The 19,041-nt window shown below is 48.8% G+C and overlaps 1 protein-coding gene across 1 annotated transcript in view; it reads left to right on the forward strand.

The window, feature by feature from the left end:
- GPR107 (G protein-coupled receptor 107) overlaps positions 1 to 18,224 on the forward strand; it is an 82,024-nt gene extending 63,800 nt beyond the window's left edge. Inside the window, exons 15-18 of the mRNA XM_008005953.3 lie at positions 3,287 to 3,336; positions 5,646 to 5,729; positions 6,804 to 6,925; positions 13,115 to 18,224. Coding sequence (XP_008004144.3) covers positions 3,287 to 3,336; positions 5,646 to 5,729; positions 6,804 to 6,925; positions 13,115 to 13,211 — 353 coding nt within the window. The 3' untranslated portion in view covers positions 13,212 to 18,224. The remainder of the gene's footprint in view (positions 1 to 3,286; positions 3,337 to 5,645; positions 5,730 to 6,803; positions 6,926 to 13,114) is intronic.
- Positions 18,225 to 19,041: the final 817 nt, after the last annotated feature.

Here is a 19,041-nt window from a genome sequence, read left to right on the forward strand (position 1 = left end):
GCAGGTTGGACAATCTTGCTTTAGAGGTTCCCTGGGACCCCCAAAACCAACGAGGAGAACAAGTTCAGTCTTCTGTGTGTTACTGAATTTTTGGCTTTACTCTTAGCCCTGCCCTGTTTCCTAGGCTGTGCACAGGCCAGCCGCTTTGAGCTACTTTTCCTTCCCTGATATGTGTAGCTCTCTCACCTCTGAGCCTCCACACCTGCTGTTCTCCAGCACTCTCTGCATTGCCTTCTCCCACTCTGGCTCATGGCTGAGCTGTGTTCAGGCCCTTTGAGAAACCCTCTCTTTCACCCCTTTTCCCTGGTCTGGCTTGGGAGCCCATGCTTACCCCTGCCAGGGCACCTTGAAACCCAGGAAAGAAAACATGACACTTCTCTGTCTATCTGATTTTCTTCGTGAAGCAAGGTAGGAGTTTCCTTTGTCAGGACCTCAGCAAGCAAAATTCAGGAGAGACTTAAAGCATTTTTTAATCATTTAAACCGTCTAATTGTTGGTGCTGTGAAGAATCGAGTGTTCATGTTGAAGAGGTGTTTGGCTGGTTTGGGAGGGCCACAGTTCTGGTCGTGTCGCTGGTTCTATTAGGCAGAGTACTGTATGAACTGGTCATTTCATTGTCACCTGCCGATGGGAGCAGCAGGTTTGCGTCCAGAGAGGAACACAAAAGGTTCATCCCAGAGGGTGAAGGTTAAAATCCCTGGGAGCACTTCATTATCCATATCTGATGCTTCTCAGTTCTCATGTCTTGTCCTCTGTGAAGGCCTTCCCATCCCCCAGGGGAGGAGGAGTACCTGATCGCACGCCCGTCGGCAGTGGCTGTGTGTACATGTCACTCAGTGAGTGCATAATTTGTGCTTCAGTGCCCTTCCCTCCTCACAGGATGGCAGCTGCCCCAGGGTAAAGGCTGCAGCTGTCGTATATACTGCTGTATCCCAGGGCCTGGCTCAGAGTCGAAGCTTGGTTTGTTTGTATTGACTGAATAAAAAAGAGATGAGGCCAGACGTGGTATCTCACACCTGTAATCCCAGCACTTTGGGAGACTGAGGCAGGCTGTTGCCTGCCTGAGCAACATAGTGAAACCACATCTCTACTAAAAATACAAAAATTAGTCGGGCGTGGTGACGCACACCTGTGGTCCCAGCTACTCAGGATTCTGAGGATCACTTGAGTCTAGGAGGTCGAGGCTGCAGCGAGCTGTGATTGTGCCACTGTGCTACAGCCTGGGTGACAAAGCAAGACCTCTCTCAAAAAAAAAAAAAAAAAAAGAAAAGAAATGATGAGAACCAGAGAGATTTAATTTTTAATGTACTTTTTCTGTTGTTTTTTGAGACTGGGTTCCTTATATTCACCCAGCCTGGAGTGCAGTAGCGTGATGTTGGCTCACTGCAACTGCCACCTCCCAGATTCAAGCAATTCTCCATCTCAGCCTCCCGAATAGCTGGGATTACAGGCGCCTGCCACCATGTCTGGCTAAGTTTTGTATTTTTAGTTGAGATGGGGTTTCACCATCTTTGCCAGGCTGGTCTTGAACTCCTGGCCTCGTGATCCACCCACCTAGGCCTCCCAAAGTGCTGGGATTACAAGCGTGAGCCACCATGCCTGGTCTTTTTTTTTTTTTTTTTGGAGACAGAGTCTTGCTCTGTCACCCACGCTGGAGAGTGCAGTGGCGCGATCTTGGCTCAGTGCAACCTCTGCCTCCTGGGTTCAAGCAGTTCCCCTGCCTCAGCCTCCCAAGTAGCTGGGATTACAGGCACCCACCTGGCTAATTTTTGTATTTTTAGTAGAGACGAGATTTTGCCAAGTTGACCAGGCTGGCCTTGAACTCCTAACCTCAGATGATCTGCCTTCCTCAGCCTCCCAAAGTGCTGGGATTACAGGCGTGCGACCGGCTATTTCTCTTTTCTTTCCTTCCTTTCTTTCTTTTTTTTTTTTTTTGAGACGGGGTTCTACTATGTTGCCCAGGTTGGTCTCAAACTCCTGGACTCAAGCAGTCCACCTGCCTCAGCCCCCCAAGTAGGCAGCGTACCTGGCTAATTTTTAAATTTTTTTTTAAAGAGACAGGGGTCTCACCCTGTGTGTCCAGGCTGGTCTCAAACTCCTGGGCTCAAGGGATCCTCCCATCTTGGCTTCCCAAAGTGTTGGATTACAAACAGATATGAGCCACCACACCTGGCTGAGATTTAATTTTTTCAAAATAACAAGACTGCCAGAGAGGTTGCCAGATAACAGATAAGAAAGCTGCTGTGATTTTGCGTCTTCGGGTGTTGTGTGCGTGCCTGCGTGAATCCACTGCAGCCCCAGAGGCAGGTGTTCTGTCTTCTCAACTGTGAGACTTTCTGAGTGTCCCTCATTAATGCACTGGGTTTCTCAGAGGAGGTTCTTGTAGATTCTGTTAGTTGATACTCATCTTGAAGATAATTTAGGATTACAGGAATTTCTTTTGGAATCCTGAGCCTGATTGCTCCTCCCTGCCCGTCAACTCATCATGAGCCCAAAGGAGGAAGAAGAGGAAATTTGAACCTTCACCACCCACAGTCCCATTCTTAAACTGAATCAGTAATTGAATGCTATTAAGCAAAATTAATTTGCCTCCTGCAGGAAGGTTTATGATGAATGAAAGGATTGCTGATCTGGGAGGGAGCCAGGCTTCCCTCTACTCATCAATATTTCAGAGCCATAGGCAGTGTCAGGAAGGTAGCTGTCCTGGCTCAGCTGACCTTGAGCATGCATGAAGGTAGGATCCAGCCAGGAAGGTACTGAAAGGGCTTATTACAAGTCGCTTAATGATAACTTCAGTGAAATTTGCAAAATGCACCTGTGGGTTAATTGAATTTACACCCTCAACTAGTGGGAGGCTCCCCCAGGTGGTTCTCTGGGACCAACCTGAGACTAGTCGCAGTGGAGGTCACAGCTCTGTGCAGTGCTGGAATGTTTAATGCTGGCTCTCTGGGGGCGGGGGGGGAATCCTGATTTGTAGCATCTTCCAATTCCTGTGATGTCAGTATACTCCCACCATAGCCAGGTTACAGCTGCTGACCCTTGGGCAGGAATCGCTGGTGCAAGCCAACTCCAGCTCACGCCTGTGGCTGTGCTGCTCCCACATTTTTTTCCTGGTGATTGGAGGAGAGTCTGCCCAGCAGACTTGATTCCAGATAGATGGATGTGCCTCTGAGTGGTCCTCATCTGCATTAGAGGTGGCCTCTTGACTGAGAGGGTGTCTGAATGAGGCTTGCTTTTTAAAATGAGAAGTTAACGAGCTCTTCATTTTGTTCTTTCTTCTCTCTAGCTGCTATTAACTTAGCAAAGCTGAAACTTTTCAGACATTATTACGTCTTGGTAAGTAAAAAAAAAAAAATCCTTAATCTATAAATAAAATCAATTCAAGGAGTACAGCAAATGAACTTCCAAAGAATTGGTGAAAGCACAAGATGTGCCACCTAGAGCTGAGCAGTATGGCTTGGGTTTTTTTCATATCTTTTTATTTTTATTTTTTGAGATGAAGTCTAGCTCTGTCACCCAGGCTGGAGTACAGTGGCGCAGAGATCTTGGCTCACTGCAATCTCCACTTCCCGGGTTCAAGCAATTCTCCCTGCCTCAGCTTTCCCGAGTAGCTGGGATTATAGGCACCTGCCATTACACCCAGCTAATTTTTGTATTTTTAGTAGAGACGGGGTTTCACCAAGTTGGCCAGGCTAGTCTTGAACTCCAGACCTCAGGTGATCCACCCGCCTCGGTCTCCCAAAGTGCGAGGATTACAGTGTGAGTCACTGCACCTGGCCAGTGTGACGTGCTTTTGTGATTTTTTTTTTCTTTTCTTTTTTTTTTTTTTTAAAAGACTGGGTCTCTCTATGCTGCCTTAAGATGGACTCCAACTCCTGGGCTCAAAAAGATCCTCCCACCTTAGTCACCTGAGTAGCTGGGATTGCAGGTGCACGCCACCATGCCTGACTTTCATTTTATAAAATCTAGTTGTGTCTTTTAAAATAGGAAATTAAATACCTGAGTTACATTTTTTTAATTTTTTTTTTTATATTTTATTTTTGAGATGGAGTCTCACTGTGTTGCCCAGGCTGGAGTGCAGTGGTGCAATCCCAGCCACTATTTTTACTCGTTTAGAAAACTGGGATCACACTATCATGTTCTTCTGCGGCCATTTTTGTTTTATTCATTTAAAAAATTATTGGAGTATCAGCCAGGTGCGATGGCTCATGCCTATAATCCCAGCACTTTGGGAGACCGAGGTGGGTGGATCACAAGGTCAGAAGATCAAGACCATCCTGGCCAACATGGTGAAACCCCGTCTCTACTAAAAATAAAAATAAAAACAAAATTAGCTGGGCGGGGTGGCTCATGCCTGTACAACATGGTGAAACCCCATCTCTACTAAAAATACAAAAAAAAAAAAAAATTAGCTGGACATGCTGGCGCATGCCTGTAGTCCCAGCTACTTGGGAGGCTAAGGCAATTGCTTGAACCCAGGAGGCGGAGATTGCAGTGAGACGAGATAAGAGAGCCACTGCACTCCAGCCTGGGCAACAGAGTGAGACTTCGTCTCAAAAAAAAATTATTGGAGTATCTACCTCTCTCTTCTTTCAAATTTCCCTGCAGAAAACTAGTTACATGTTGTGGTAATAAATTTTTCTTAAGAACAAAAAAAAAGACAGTTTTTTTAAAACCTAAAAACAGGACTCTGATGGACATGAAAAGTTCTATCAGCTAGCACCAAAAGACAGAGGTTGCTAGGAATTATTAGGATCATAATTTCTTAGACTATATAAGGTACATGCCTCCCAGAGTTAGTTTGCTTCCTGAGTCTTGAAGGACCATTTCTAAGTCTTTCATCTGTGAGTTTGGCATTGTCACTTCGGACAGTTCCTTTGCTCAAGCAAACATCAGACTTCAGTGGTAGAGAGAGATGCAAGAGAAGACACTCCACTTGGGGTGGATTTTTTTTTCTTTCTTTTATTTTTTCTTTCCCGTGGATTTTATATCATCCACCAAACAGGCACAGGTCATCACAGAACCTCTCTTGTTGCGTGCAGTGATAATGAGTGGTCCTTGGCCAGCTGAGCTTAGTCCCTGTGCACAGGCCATGCTCTAGTGGCCAGCACATTGAGTCCTTGTCACTGCAGAGAGAAATTAAGGCATCCTGTCTTGCTAGAGAACTTGGTAGTATTTGTACTTCTGCGAGTGTGGACCTTGAATGCTTGCAGCATCTGCCAGAGAAGAGGACAGAAGCCAGTAATTTCCCTGTGTGGCTTTATTTTGCTCTCACTACTGGTAAATATTCCTCAAAGCCTGAGAATAAGCAATACAATCTGTGGAGATTGAAATCAAGGGCTTCTGTCTGTGGATAGATAGGATGAGGAAGGGTTAAGAACAGCCCTACTGAAGTGTCCTGTGCTCCCCGTGGGTGTGGCTGTTAGCAATATCTTGGTCACCTGGAGAGTGAAGACATTCAAGTGTAACTAGCAGAGTAGCCGTGTCTCTCCACTGCATGTATTAATTCACACTGTAAGTGTCACATACTTTTCTTTGAGTGATTCTGTTTTCTGTTTCCTAGTTTATTTGTGAAAGCAAATTGTTAAAGTGGTGTCCTGATTTTCATGTTGATTTGATTTCCTGTTTCTTTCCTCCTCATACAGATTGTGTGTTACATATACTTCACTAGGATCATTGCATTTCTCCTCAAACTCGCTGTTCCATTCCAGTGGAAGTGGCTCTACCAGGTATGCTGCTCACAGGGCAGAATGCCAGAGAATTTATGCCTGAGGATAAAGTCTTGAAGTGTAACTTAACAATTGTTACTAATTTGTCTGGGAATGACCACGAAGACCTTCCATCTCCTCTTTTTTTTTAATTAAAAATTTTTTTTTTTTAGTTTTTGAGACAGGGTCTCTGTTGCCCAGGCTGGAGTGCAGTGGTGTGATCTCAGCTCACTGCAACCTCCATCTCCCAGGTTCAAGCGATTCTCCTGCCTCAGCCTCCCGAGTAGCTGGGATTATAGGGATGAACCACCATGCCCGGTTAATTTTTGTTTTTTTAGTAGAGATGGGGCTTCGCCATGTTGGCCAGGCTGGTCTCAAACTCCTGATCTCAAGTGATCCGCCTACCTCGGCCTCCCAGCGTTCTGGGATTACAGGTGTGAGCCACCACGCCCGGCCTCCTTCCATGTCCTCTGGCCTATAATTGAGATGATCTGTTTGTCCAGAAATGCTGCTGGATTCCATGAGGAATCTGAAAATAATTGCATTCTTGATTTTAGTTTTCAGTCTTAAAAGTCTGAAGAGAAAAGCCTAAGGCAGAGAAAGATTTGCCCTGAATAATTAGAACTTAGATGAGATGTGGTCTTTTCCTTTAGTTACAGGGCTTAGAGTAGTTAGAAATCAAGACAGCCCTTCTTCTTTGCCCATTTTATTATTTCGGTAATAAAGTGTCTTTGCAATAAACTAGAACCAGCTTAACTACTAGAGTAGCCACCAAATGACTTTTCTTGAATAACTCACTTTGTGCTGTAGGCGCTGTAGGAGGAAGTGGGTGTGTAAGGAGCTCTTAAAAGCTCCCCACGAAGACTGGTTAAAGCAGAGCAGAGCGCAGCCTCTGAAAGGTCATCCCTGGGCAGGACGCTCCTCGTTTAGGCCTCGGCAAGTCTACAGAAAATGCCCTCTAGCAGGAAGTGGCATTTGAGTGAAGAACCAGCAAGTGGTGGGTTGTGGGGGATATGTCAGTTCGTTGAGTTGCACTGCTTTCTGAAGAACAGTTTTGCTAATCTCTTTATTTTGGGGTGGTTTTTAAACTTGCAGCTCCTGGATGAAACGGCCACACTGGTCTTCTTTGTTCTAACGGGGTATAAATTCCGTCCAGCTTCGGATAACCCCTACCTACAACTCTCTCAGGAAGAAGATGACTTGGAAATGGAGTCTGTGTAAGAAATCTTTCTTCCCTCTTCCTTAGCCCTGACCCCTTTGCCTAACTCAAAAGCAGCGCAGTGTGAATCGGGCCAGCTGCTCTCAGCATTTCGTGGCTCCAGGGGTGGTTCCTCTATTTTTAGCAGAAGGAATGGACACTGGGAACGGACAGGCTGTCTGATTTGGTTTGAAGTACAGAATCTGCCAAGCCTTGCTGGGTCTTGTCAGGGAAGATGGAACTTGCCATTCCACTAAGCATCATTGGAGCCTGCTTTCAAGAACTCAGTGGCAAGAACTTAGGACTATACATGGCCAGTTCACGAGGGAGAACAAGGAGCTCACTTTCTGTCAGGCCCGCCATCGGGCGCTTATGTCTGAAAATGAAATCTGAGTCATCTCTAAGTCTGCTAATGATCCTCAGACATCCTCTATTGTCAGATAACTACGTGGCTTTTCACAGCACAATGACTTTGACCTATATCTGAGCACTAATAGGGGCTTTTCTGAGTCACGGAGTGAGTGACTCTAGGGTCCTATTTTCTGGGAAAGGGCGATCATTGTCTAGAAAAATGAATAGTGATTAAGCATATTTGCTTGTTAGCTCTGAAATTTGATAAGCCAGGTCAATTGCTGTGTTTGATGATTAGCCTAAGGCAGAGTTTTCCCTTCTTGGTTCACTGGTATTAAGTGTTCTGCCCCCAGTTCTGGCAGTCTTTGAATTCTTCCCAGTTCAGAGGCTGAGACTCGGCCCATGCTAGGCTCTGCTTGGCTGTCAGTGGGTCAGGCAGCATGAGACAGCTCTCTGTGCTCAGCTCCACGGCAGCAGTAAAGGAAGGCAGGTCCTGCCAGTGGGCTCCAAACAGCATCTCCCATGCAGAGGAAGAAACTCCTCCTTCTAAACAGTGGAGTGGAGTGCATCAGCTGTGCCTTTCCTAGAAGTAGCAGGATCTGAGCAAGCGTCTGTTGGTTGAAGAGGCACACACGTGTCAGGCTGGTCACCAGCAGCATCAGGAAATAACCTAAAACATGATGTGTTTATCATTCCCCTGCTGGGAGGCTTGAGCTTCGTCCAGCCCCATACCACGGGGTCTTTGGGTGAGAGTGGCTGGGCCACAGCATCGTCTCCTTCACTGCACTGCACTCCACAGTGGTAATGGGGGCTTCCCGCTTCCCACATCCTTCCCCTCAGCCATTACATCTTGGAGTCTGGATGCATTATGAAGGTATTTTTGTTTCATGGCAACAGTTTTTTGAAAATTTTGTTTTGGTGCTTGTTTTCTCTCTGACAGTGCGGCCCACGCGGCTGTTCTCTGTGCAGCCATGACCCCACCAGGCCTGACACAGCTTCTGTCTCTGGGCCTGGGAATGAGGGCACCGTCCAAAGTAACACTGACTTTCTCTCTCTTTCCCCGTCTGTTTCTTTGACCGTCTCTCTTTAGGCCTACCAATTTTGGCAAAAGAAGTTATCGGTAAATAATCAGCAAGTTAAAAAGTATTGGGTGCAGTTTCAATTATCAGACTTGGTAGCTGCCTCCTAGGCTGTAGGTATCCTTAATAATCTGAATTACTTCTGTCATCTTGAGGAGTGAGAGTGGAAAGAAGTGTTTGGTGTGGGTTCCTGGGCCAGGAGGTTTTCTCCCTGGGGTTCCCATTCCAGAACGCTGTCCTCATTCATGGTTGCTGTTCACCTTTCACCACTCCCTGCATTCTTTCATGTGGGCAGAAAACGAATGTGGAAATGGGAACTGGAGACTAATAGAATTGTCTGTTCACCAGGTCTCCCTGCATTTCCAGTCCAGAAAACACTTTTTATAGAAATGGATGTATCAGCTGGGTGCAGTGGCTCGGCCTGTAATCCCAGCACTTTAGGAGGCCGAGGCAGGCAGATCACGAGGTCAGGAGTGCACCCTGGCCAACATGGTGAAACCCCATCTGTACTAAAAATACAAAAATTAACTGGGCTTGGTGGTAGGCGCCTGTAATCCCAGCTACTCGGGAGACTGAGGCAGGAGAATCTCTTGAAATCAGAAGGCAGAAGTTGCAGTGAGCTGAGATCGCGCCACTGCACTAGAGCCTGGGCGATGAGAGTGAAACTCCATCTCAAAGAAGAAAAAAAAAAAGAAAGAAAGAAATGGATGTATCCATGGACCACTTAGACCCAAGCCACATTCGATTGCAGTCTTGTGTGGCAGAAGGAACCTGTGTCCCATTCGGCACTTTGGTTGCAACTACAGAGACTTGGGGCTTTGTGAGGAAAGGGGGTTACTGTTTAGATGTCAAGGAAAGAACGCTTATCTGCGGTGTAGATTGCTGCTCGGATGTTGGCCCTTCAGCTGTTCGGCCCCTTAAGTGTTGGCACCAAAATTAGGACACCTAGTGAGGTGCCTGTGAAGCTGCTGAAGCCCCACCGCGGCATGTTCCTGCCAGCGAGGCTTTTGGGTGTTCATCTGACCCAGCTCTCTCTTCTCACTGCTGCAGAGCCTGAGCTGCCAGGAGCGTTGCGGGCGCCCTGTCTGCGGGGGGCTAGCCAGGTTTCCTCACGCCGTGGGGGCCCCAGGTGTCCCTTCAGCCTCCCGGAGGTTTGCTGGGAGAACAGGATGTAGCGCCCACCCCACCCTGGGCATCTGCCATCAGGTTTCTTCCTCTCCTTGAGTTCACTTCTGCCACTCCCAGTCCTGGCCACACACTGAAGCTCCCTGTCACCCGCCCTGCCTGTGACAACCTCCCGCACTCCCACACGCCCTTGCTCCCATTTTCCCTCTTCTCCCAGGACTCACCCAAGCCCAGGGTTGCCTCTGCTACCCCCTCACTGCCCCCGGCCCCTCCTGAATGCCAGGTCCCCGTCCTCCTGCTCCGCATCGCCTCAGGAGGCGCACTCTTACTTGAGGCCGCACTCTTACTGCGTCACACCAAGCTGGCCCCTCCCAAGCGTTCCCTACAGGCCTTGGTGACACGGACATCTGCCCAGTCTCCCACAGCCATGACTGAAACACCTCCCTCCTGCTCAGCCCATGCGGAGCGTCCTGTAGGCCTCACTTTGTGCCTCTCACCCATAGCCCCACCCTGCCTCTTTCTCTGTGCCTGGGCTTTGTGGTGGCTGACCTCTTCACTCCCGATCCTCTCCCCTTCCTGTCCATTCTTTTATTCCCCTGGAGATAGGGTCTCACTCTGTCACCCAGGCTGGAGTGCAGTGGCACTATCACGGCTCACTGCAGCCTTGACCTCCCCGGGCTCAGGCAGTCCTTTCACCTCAGCCTCCTTAGCTGGGACCACAGATGAATGCCACCATGCCCAGCTAATGTTTTTGTATTTTTTTTGTAGAGATAGGGTTTTGCCATGTTGCCCGGGCTGGTCTCAAATTCCTGGGCTTAAGCAGTCCTCCCGTCTCCACTGCCCAAGGTGCTGGGAATGCAGGCATGAGCTGCCCTGGGAATACATGTGTGCCCGGCCCTTCCTGTCTGTTCTCCCAGGCTCTAGAATCACCTGTGAGTGTTTTTGCAGTGCCGGTTTCCTGGCCACACCCCTGGAGACACTGATTCTCACCTCCTTGTGCTCAGGATTTGTGCTTTTCTCACTCCCTAGGGCAGCCTGAGCAGGAGGCAGAACTGAGAACCGCTGGAGTAAGAATCAGGGCCATCCTTGGGTGACCAGGCAGACTGGCCCTGGACAGCCCTGCCGTCCTGTGTCCGTCCCTGGCTCTCTCCCTGCCTCTCTCCTTCGCAGACTGACTGGAGGTGTTAAATATATATACTGTAGGCTGGGTGCAGTGGCTCAAGCCTGTAATCCCAGCACTTTGGGAGGCCGAGGCAGGTGGATCACCTGAGGTCAGGAGTTTGAGACCAGCCTGGCCAACATGGTGAAACCCCGTCTCTACCAAAAATAGAAAAATTAGCTGGGCATAGTGGCATGTACCTATAATCCCAGCTACTTGGGAGGTTGAGGCACAAGAATCACTTGAACCCAGGAGACGGAGGTTGCAGTGAGTCGAGATGGTGCCACTGCACTCCAGCCTGGGTGACAGAGCGAGACTTCATCTCAAAAAATAAAATCAATATATATATACCCTGTGAGTACTTAGCACTCTCTGACTGCCCCAGGAAATGTCCTGGGTTTTTCCTTCATGCTTTTTGCCTATTTCTTCTTCTTGGAAACTCCTCTGACTTCCTCCCACCCAGCTCCTCCACGTCTCATGACAGGCTTCCTGGCTTCCCCAGTTCCCCAGCAGAGGGGATTCTTCTCAGCCGAAGCCATCACCGAACCCGGTTCCCAGCACTCCCGTCTCTGCTGGAAGTGGCTTTGCAGTGTTGCTCTGGAAGACCATCTCTTCTCCTGGGCTGTGGGCCCGCTGAGAGCAATAAGTCCATTTCTTTTTCCTCTATGAGCTAGCATGAAGCCTGTCTTGAAGAGTAAAAGTTGTTTTCTGTCTTGGCCCACCATGTGGAAAGGAGTATTTTCTTAGAGAAAGAGACGGAGAAAATGTTTTTCCCAAGTCTGCTGTCAGGCCCATACCCAGGCCACAGTGAATGCGCTTTGCCTCTTAGAGTCAACGTGCATTGAACTCCTTGTCGTTTTTTAACAAGATGCAGTAACCATAGGACAGCTGTGTGATTACTGGAATGTTTCTGGAAGACATGGGGTCGCATTTCTTTGTAGTCTCAGTCGCTGTGGAGAGGCACAGGGGCTGCTGTGTGGCTCGGGACAGGGGCTTCTCTGGCTCATGCAGAGGTCCTACCTCCTGTGTCCCCGTCTAAAGAAGGTCCCTTCAGGAGCAGCCCTGTGCACATGGATCCCTCCTGGGGCAGGTGTCTTCCTAAAGAGGCCAGGCCTGAGACACAAGCCAGCTGGCAGGAAGTGACGCTGGGCGGCTTCAGCTGAGGCATTTTCGTCTTAGGGGATGCTTTTAGACTCACTTATAGCATCTATGGGATCTGGCCATATACTTTGTCCCAACTTTGCCATAAGTACAAATAACCTGTGAGTCTAAAGGACTTGTTTGAGAAAGGTCCGGGCTGGGGGTGATTCTTTGAGCCTGGGCATGGTAGCACCATGATGGCAAAGAATGAAGAGACAAAGAAGAGGGCAAGTTTTCTTCCCTTACCCCATACATTTATTTAGCATGAGGTCCAGCTGCATGCACTCAAGATGGGTCACATACACAGCCACTGTGTCACCATTTGTAGGGGAAGGGGTGAGGTAGTTGGCAGAGGGATGGGATGGGTCCTTGGAAAGAGTCTGTTGAGTTGATTGAATTTATTTTACTGATGAGGAAATTTCTTTTGGTCCACAGTGGGGCAGCATAAATCTTCACTGTTTCCTAGTGTGCAGGGAAGATGCTGGACCAAGTGGCTTTTGACACCCAGTATCTCTGCCTAGTTCTCCCGCTACTCACAGAGCCGCCCACTTCCCTCATAGACCAGCTCACCTTCTGTGAGGCAAGAGATGATCCTCTCGAGATGGTGGGGCCTGTGCATGCGGTTCCTTCTAATGGAAAGGACTGCCTTGCTCAGCTCCTCATGCCCCAGGAGACCAGCGATCTTCCGTTTTTAATTCTCGAATTCAACAAATGGCTCCATGGGGCCTCCTCAGAACCAGGCACCAACAGACAGAGCCCCGGGAGCTCACAGAGTGGAGGCAGAGGCCACGCGCTGAGGCACAGCCACATGGCCCAGCCCCCGCCTGCAGAAAGCAGCCAGTTCTCTGTCCGTAGCGGCCAAAGGATCTTTGATCCTGGAAGGTTCCTCTAAACCTGTGTTCTGTCCCCTGGCTCAGAAATGATCCATTGTGACTGGTTATTAAAAATGTCTGGTTGGCTAATTAGCTTTCTTTTCTGAATGTCCATTACGATTCAGATTTCAGTCTCATAACCGTCACTGTCACCTATCTATGCACCACAAAAATTCCGCAAGCTGTGACAAAAAGATTCATGACGATTGTAATAATGATAGCTGGTGTTTATTGATTAGGCACTCTGGAGAATCTCATTTTTCCTCATGCCAGTTCTGGAAAGTGAGAATTAAGCACAGAGAGGTCAAGTGACTTGGCCAAGGTTACACAGCTAGTAAGGAATGGGCCAGGAATCAAACTTAGATTTGCCTGTTTCGAAAACCAACGCCCATCATCAGTCCTAACCACCGTGCTGTGGCAGAGATGGCCTTTTACTAAGAGACTGTGAGATGTTCCTAATTGTTTCTTCTTTCCTTGTTCAGTGTGACAACATCTGGGGTGATGGAAAGTATGAAGAAAGTCAAGAAGGTGACCAACGGCTCCGTGGAGCCCCAGGGCGAGTGGGAAGGCGCTGTGTGACAGAGCCGACCCTGAGGATGGCACTGTCCAAGGAAACTGTTAACGTATTCATAGTCCTATTGGAGAGCAGGAGCAGCTCCTCCAGTGAACTCTTGGCACCTCCGACAGTGACACCAGGGCACATGGCTGGAGCACAGTGCCACGGAAACCTGACTTTACTCTCTTTTATGGAAACGATCTGTGGCTGGTTCAAGGCAGCTGGATCCTCCTTCAGGCGGGAATGGGAGGGCGGGCACAGAGAGGAGGAGAGGAAGAGGAAAGGAAGAATTCATTTTTTATTTAGGTTTATTTTTTTCTTCTTCATTTGGGAGCTCTAAGGGGTATGCAGTTGTGACCCCACGTGTGGGGCAGCGTAGCAAGGACAGCTGGTGGAGGGGGAAGGAGGGTGCGAGGTACCTGTCTGAGGCTTTAGGAAATGTCTACTGAGAACCCTGGACTAATGAAGAGGGGCGGGGAGAGTGCCGTTGCCTGTTCAGGAGGCAAAAATGAATGAAAACAGGTGACTTTGGAAAGCAAAGTCAAAACCCAGTTGAGGATGTAGCATCTGCCCCAGGATTCCTGCCCTCAGCATTGCCCCAGACCCTTATTCCGGATGCTTAGAGTGACCAGGACAGCAGCTCCTGCGGCCCAGTGGTCGTCTTTCCAACAGGAAGAGAAGGCTGTGATGTCACTGTCAGGGTCATGCCCTGTGGCACAGCCCAGGTGGTGGGAGGTGGTTTTCTGATTGAGATGTTGTCTGATGGATGGAAAGAAATGTATTTTTAAGTTCAAAAAGCATTAGCCTATGGCGTTCCCTGGACATCCACTCCCTGACAGCCCAGAGAGCACCGTCTTGGCTTCCCTTCATGTTCGTGGCTTTGTGGTGTGTGATCAGAATTTTGGGGGAAATGGAAAGGAGTTTTCTTTAAGGAGCACCTGCGGGCAGAATAGGTAGTATTTAAGCAAATACTTAAGTCCAAGCAAATCATCCCCATTAAAAAGCTTTTCCTGTAGGCTAGTAGGATTTCTAAATAGATGAATTCAACAGACTTGGTCCCCATAGTCCAAGAGTATGTATGTGAAGAAAGTGAGCACGATTCAACAGTTTCACTCTCAGGGATTTTAGGATGGCGAAATCTTTCACAGAAACTCAGTGATTAAGTTCCCTTCCACACTTGCAGAACTTGGCAGTGAACACAGGTAGCCACCTAAAGTGAGCAGTATTGCAACTCAGAAAATCATCTGAATAGTGGGACAAGCTCAGAAGGTCCATTGTGACCGAGGGCTTAAAAGGAGACCAAAACATGGCTCCGTCAGGGAAGCTGCTTAATGCTTGGGGGGCCAGCTAGGTAGGGTTGCTTCCAAAAGCTGGAGCTCACCCCTGCCTGGGGCTTGTCAGAGAGCCACCCCTGCAGGGGAACAGGGACCTCCCAGGCGTGATAGTCGTGGTCTCTGGGGGTTGTTTTCTCACCTCTGGCTTAGAAGGGTCAGGCAGAAACCACAGGATGTGGGATAACACTCACTAGCCCAGGTTTGGGAACCCGAAAAAGTCTCCATTCAGAACATGGTTGTTTTCCCTGTCCCGTGCCATTTTATCTTCCTAAATGACTAATGAGGAAGCGGGTGTTCTTTTTCTGCACTTTGATTCGCCATCTGGGTTCTGTAGGGTGCTCTGAAAGTGCGACCTGCTCATGTGGAGGAAGAGCAAGCGCCTTCCCAGGCCACAGCTGCTCACCTCTCGGCAGATATTTTAGGCGAGCATCCGTGTGTCTTCCCATCCTCAGGAGAAGGGTGAATGCGCCCTAAGAATTCACTCCTGGACCTTTTTAGAATTCACTCGGGACTGTGTGACAGAAGGGAGTTGGGAGGAGGATGGGAATATTTTTAACACTTTGTTTTCCTGTGCAGAAACACAATACCAGTTTTTGCAGAAATGTGTTTCAATCTGTGACTACCAAAGCCCTCCTTAGTCCTTCCCTCAGAGGGACACATTTGCTGTTTCTCCCGCAAGCAGATGTTGTGGATGAGGCGACAGACTCCTTGGCAAGAACGAAAGGTGTGATGAAACCTCCCTGCTCGGAAGGGTCTCCGTGGAGGTGTCCTCATTTCACATGCTGGGTTTTGCAAGCAAGGAAGCCAGGGAGTGAAGGAGCTAGAGAGAGGCAGGCATGCGTGCGGACAGTCGCTGGGGCCGCAGCTGTCAGACTGGCACAGGAACGCCAGTGTTGCGTGTTCAGATTCCACGCGTATGTCTGGGCTCACTCACAGCATGGCCAAGTGTCTGTAGTGCTGGTCCTGACCCTTCCAGAGCAGCAGTGGACAGATGAGATAAGACTGTTTCAGAAGCAAAGATGGCCACAGCCTTCCTAACAAGGAGGTCATCTGGCCATGTCTGTATTGTAACTGGTAAAAGGCTTCAAGTCAGACTGATGATCAAGAAAAGTCAAAACCCCAGCCCAAGATTGAGAAAGCAGGTGGTGGTTCCAAGCTTTTAAGAAATTATTGAAGCTCTCCATCCTGTTCTGTGAGTGCGTCTTCTCTTTCTCCTTCACGTCATAGCTATAACCCACCGTTCATCTCTGCTCTTGCGTAAAGATGACCGATGGCGTCCAAAGCCAAGTGGCTTCACCAGCTGACAAGCCACCCTCCTGCAGCCTGAGTTTCACACTCCACTGCGTGCGTTGTCATGTGGGGTTTGAATGGTTAAGCCCTCGCAGTATTTCAGGGATCGGGCAGAAAATATCGGATGCACATAGCAGAGCCATTGGTGGTATTTACAGCTTCGCTTTGTACTCCTCACTGTTTCTGCCTGTGCAAAATATCCATGTTTCCTTTGAGAAATCTGTTGTGGACTGAAAGTGCTGCTGGCTGTGAAATTTAATAAAATGTGTATGTTTTGCTAGAAAGTTATTTCTTGGACAATAGGAATAGTCATTGATCTCTAAATCCTGGCTCCTAACAGTGGCTGAGGACTTAGCAGCCTATTTCTTGACCCCTCAGTACTTTAAAGTGTAAGTAGCACTGCATTTGATGATGTTGAATATGACTCTGGTGAATCGTAGGAGGCACTTGTGAGGAGATGCTTGCTTCAGTGTAAAAGATGCTCATGGCCTGAGTCAGTTGAGTTTTCTTTAAAGAAACCACTTTAGAGTGAAATACCCAGGGTTTCCCCGCCCCTGACATGTCCAGCCCGCCAAGGCAGCACACGGCCCCGTAAGTCCACTTCGTGTGGGTGAGATTTCCTCCTGCATGATGACCTCATCACCGTCTCTGCTGTCTCTTGTCCCACAGCCTCCCTCCCTCTTCCCTCCTCCTCTGCCCTCGCCCTTCCCCCTCCCCCTTGCCATCCTCCTCCCCCTCCTCCTCCCTCCTCCACTTCCTCCTTCTCTTCCATCCCTCCTCCTCCCTCTTCTTCCCTTCTCTGCCCTCTTTCTCCCCGTGCCTATTGATCCCACATAGGCTCATTCTGGGCACGGGCTAAAGGCTTTGGTGCATTGCAGCATTTTCTCCCAGCAGCTGTGTGAAAGATGCATTTTCTAAGCGAAGGAGAATTTTCTCAAGAGCGTGCATACTCGTGCCATATATTACTGCTTTGGGTCATATAGGATGGTCTTCCTCCACACTAAAATGGGTGTCTTGTTTTGGTACTTACAACAGTCTACTCCAGGCGCCCAGTCCTTACAGACCAAGGAAGAGCATAGCGATGCCTGTTGGAACTGCAGATGCATTCTGGCCTCCTCCCCCGTCCTGAAGCATTTTCTTCGAGGAAGGCTCTTAGAACATTAGGTAGTCTGCTGAGGTTGTTGGCCCAGCTCCATACACCCAGTAGAACAGCGGAACAACTCATGCTTCATGCTGCCAAGCTGCTGTACTTCAAAGGAAACAGGTCCTAGCCCTTTCCTGCACCCCTGCTTCCACACTCCACGCTTCACCCCTCTGCTTTTCTCTGACCCGCCCGTGGCCTTGTAAGACTCACCGTAAGCTAAGTCCAGGGTGCCTGTGGCCTGCGGCTTGATTCTTCCCTTCAGGATTCAGCAAGTTAATGACTTCCCCGCTACAGAAGTTAGACTTTGACTTGATACCTCTTGGTATATCAAAAAGGTATTCATCCAGAACGTACCAAATGTTCTGAGAGACCCGCTCTTCACTCCAGTTTTCCCTAGGGTGTTTCTGGCAGGGCGTCTTTAAAAGGCATCTACCTGAGCGGACGCTAATACTTGTCACCACCTGGAAGGTAGTTATTGGTCGGCAGGCTGAACATACTCCAGATTCCCCAGAGGCCACTTCTGTAGCCCAGCGATGCATCTGAGCCTCTCTGCGTGGTTTATGCTTGAAAAATAGATAATGCTTTTAGATGACTCACTGCCAGGCCATGGGCCCCGCACATCTCAGGCCCTGTGTGAGGGAGCACACTGAGATGGTGCAGGAGTGAGTGGGCGTGGCTTGGCCTCGCTGCCTCAGGGACCTGTTGGAGTTCCGGCAGCAGGGCGTCTGCAGGTGGGACGGCGTTCTGGGCAGAGTCAGCACGGTCAGAATGAAACAGAACAGCGAACTCATCCAGAGGGCAGCTTATTTTGAGGCAGGGTTTTGGATTTTGGAGGGGGCAGCCAGATGAGGCAGTAAGCCTCCAGAAGGTCAGCCTTTGGAGCACATAAGATTAACTGTTAACAGGGTCCAGAAGTTGTGTCCACACGGGGGCTTTGACTCTTCAAACAGCTTTTGCAGATCGTAAATTGCATTTGCCTAGTCATGTGACCTCAAAAGAAGTCAGACATATTTAATCCAGAAATAGTTTCGTTTGAGGGAGGGCTTGCAGGTCTGTAAATAGCATTTGCTTTCCTGGTTAGAGATTGGGATGCAGAAGGAGTTTTCAGTATTTTTTTTTTTAAACACTAATCATTGAAGAGTATTTATGTAAACATATAATGTATAATGGGTGGGGGATCCAATCAGGGTGATGTACGGGGTGAATTCTCTTGCCGTGTTGCAAAATGTGTAAAATAAAGATTATCTGGCAGAACCGTGTGTGTATGAGATCCAGGGAGTCGCCAGCTCTTTACCTCCTCCACCTCCCTCTCAAGTTTTTTTTTTTTTTTTTTTTTTTTGTGATTTTTGTTCATTAAATTAGTTAACTGCCTCCCACCAGTTCCTACTGACAATAGTGACACCTACTAGAGAAGTTCCAGGCATCTTAGCAGATCTGTGGCAGCGCAACGAAGACCCAGATGCCTGAAAACCGGTTGTAGGTTACTGATGTCCTGCTTATGCTGGAGGCGGGTGATGCCTTGTGAACCAGTGTCAGGGCACTGCTGCCATTTGAGGGGAGATGACGGGCCTGGCGCAGAGCCCCCACTGTGACAGGCGCAAGCGCACCTCCTCCTGCATCGGTTAGCAATAACTCTGGGTTACCCCAGTTGGAAGCAGAGAAATCCAGGATTTTAGACTCAGAGCATTTTTAGAAGTCATTCAGTTCCAAAGCCCATATTTTACTAAGAATGTTTTAAATTGAGGCCTATTTTACCTGCAGTAGAATCCTTTTTTTTTTTTTTTTTGACGGAGTTTCGCTCTTGCTGCCCAGGCTGGAGTGCAATGGCATGATCTCGGCTCACCGCAACCTCCGCCTCCCAGGTTCAAGCAATTCTCCTGCCTCAGCCTCCTGAGTAGCTGGGATTACAGGCATGCACCACCATGTCTGGTTAATTTTGTATTTTTAGTAGAGACGGGGTTTCTCCATGTTGAGGCTGGTCTCGAACTCCTGACCTTAGGTGATCTGCCCACCTTGGCCTCCCAAAGTGCTGGGATTACAGGCGTGAGCCACCGCACCTGGCCAGAATCCATCCTTTTTAAATGT

Source organism: Chlorocebus sabaeus, chromosome 12 (assembly GCF_047675955.1).
Source record: "Chlorocebus sabaeus isolate Y175 chromosome 12, mChlSab1.0.hap1, whole genome shotgun sequence".
NCBI lineage: Eukaryota > Metazoa > Chordata > Mammalia > Primates > Cercopithecidae > Chlorocebus > Chlorocebus sabaeus.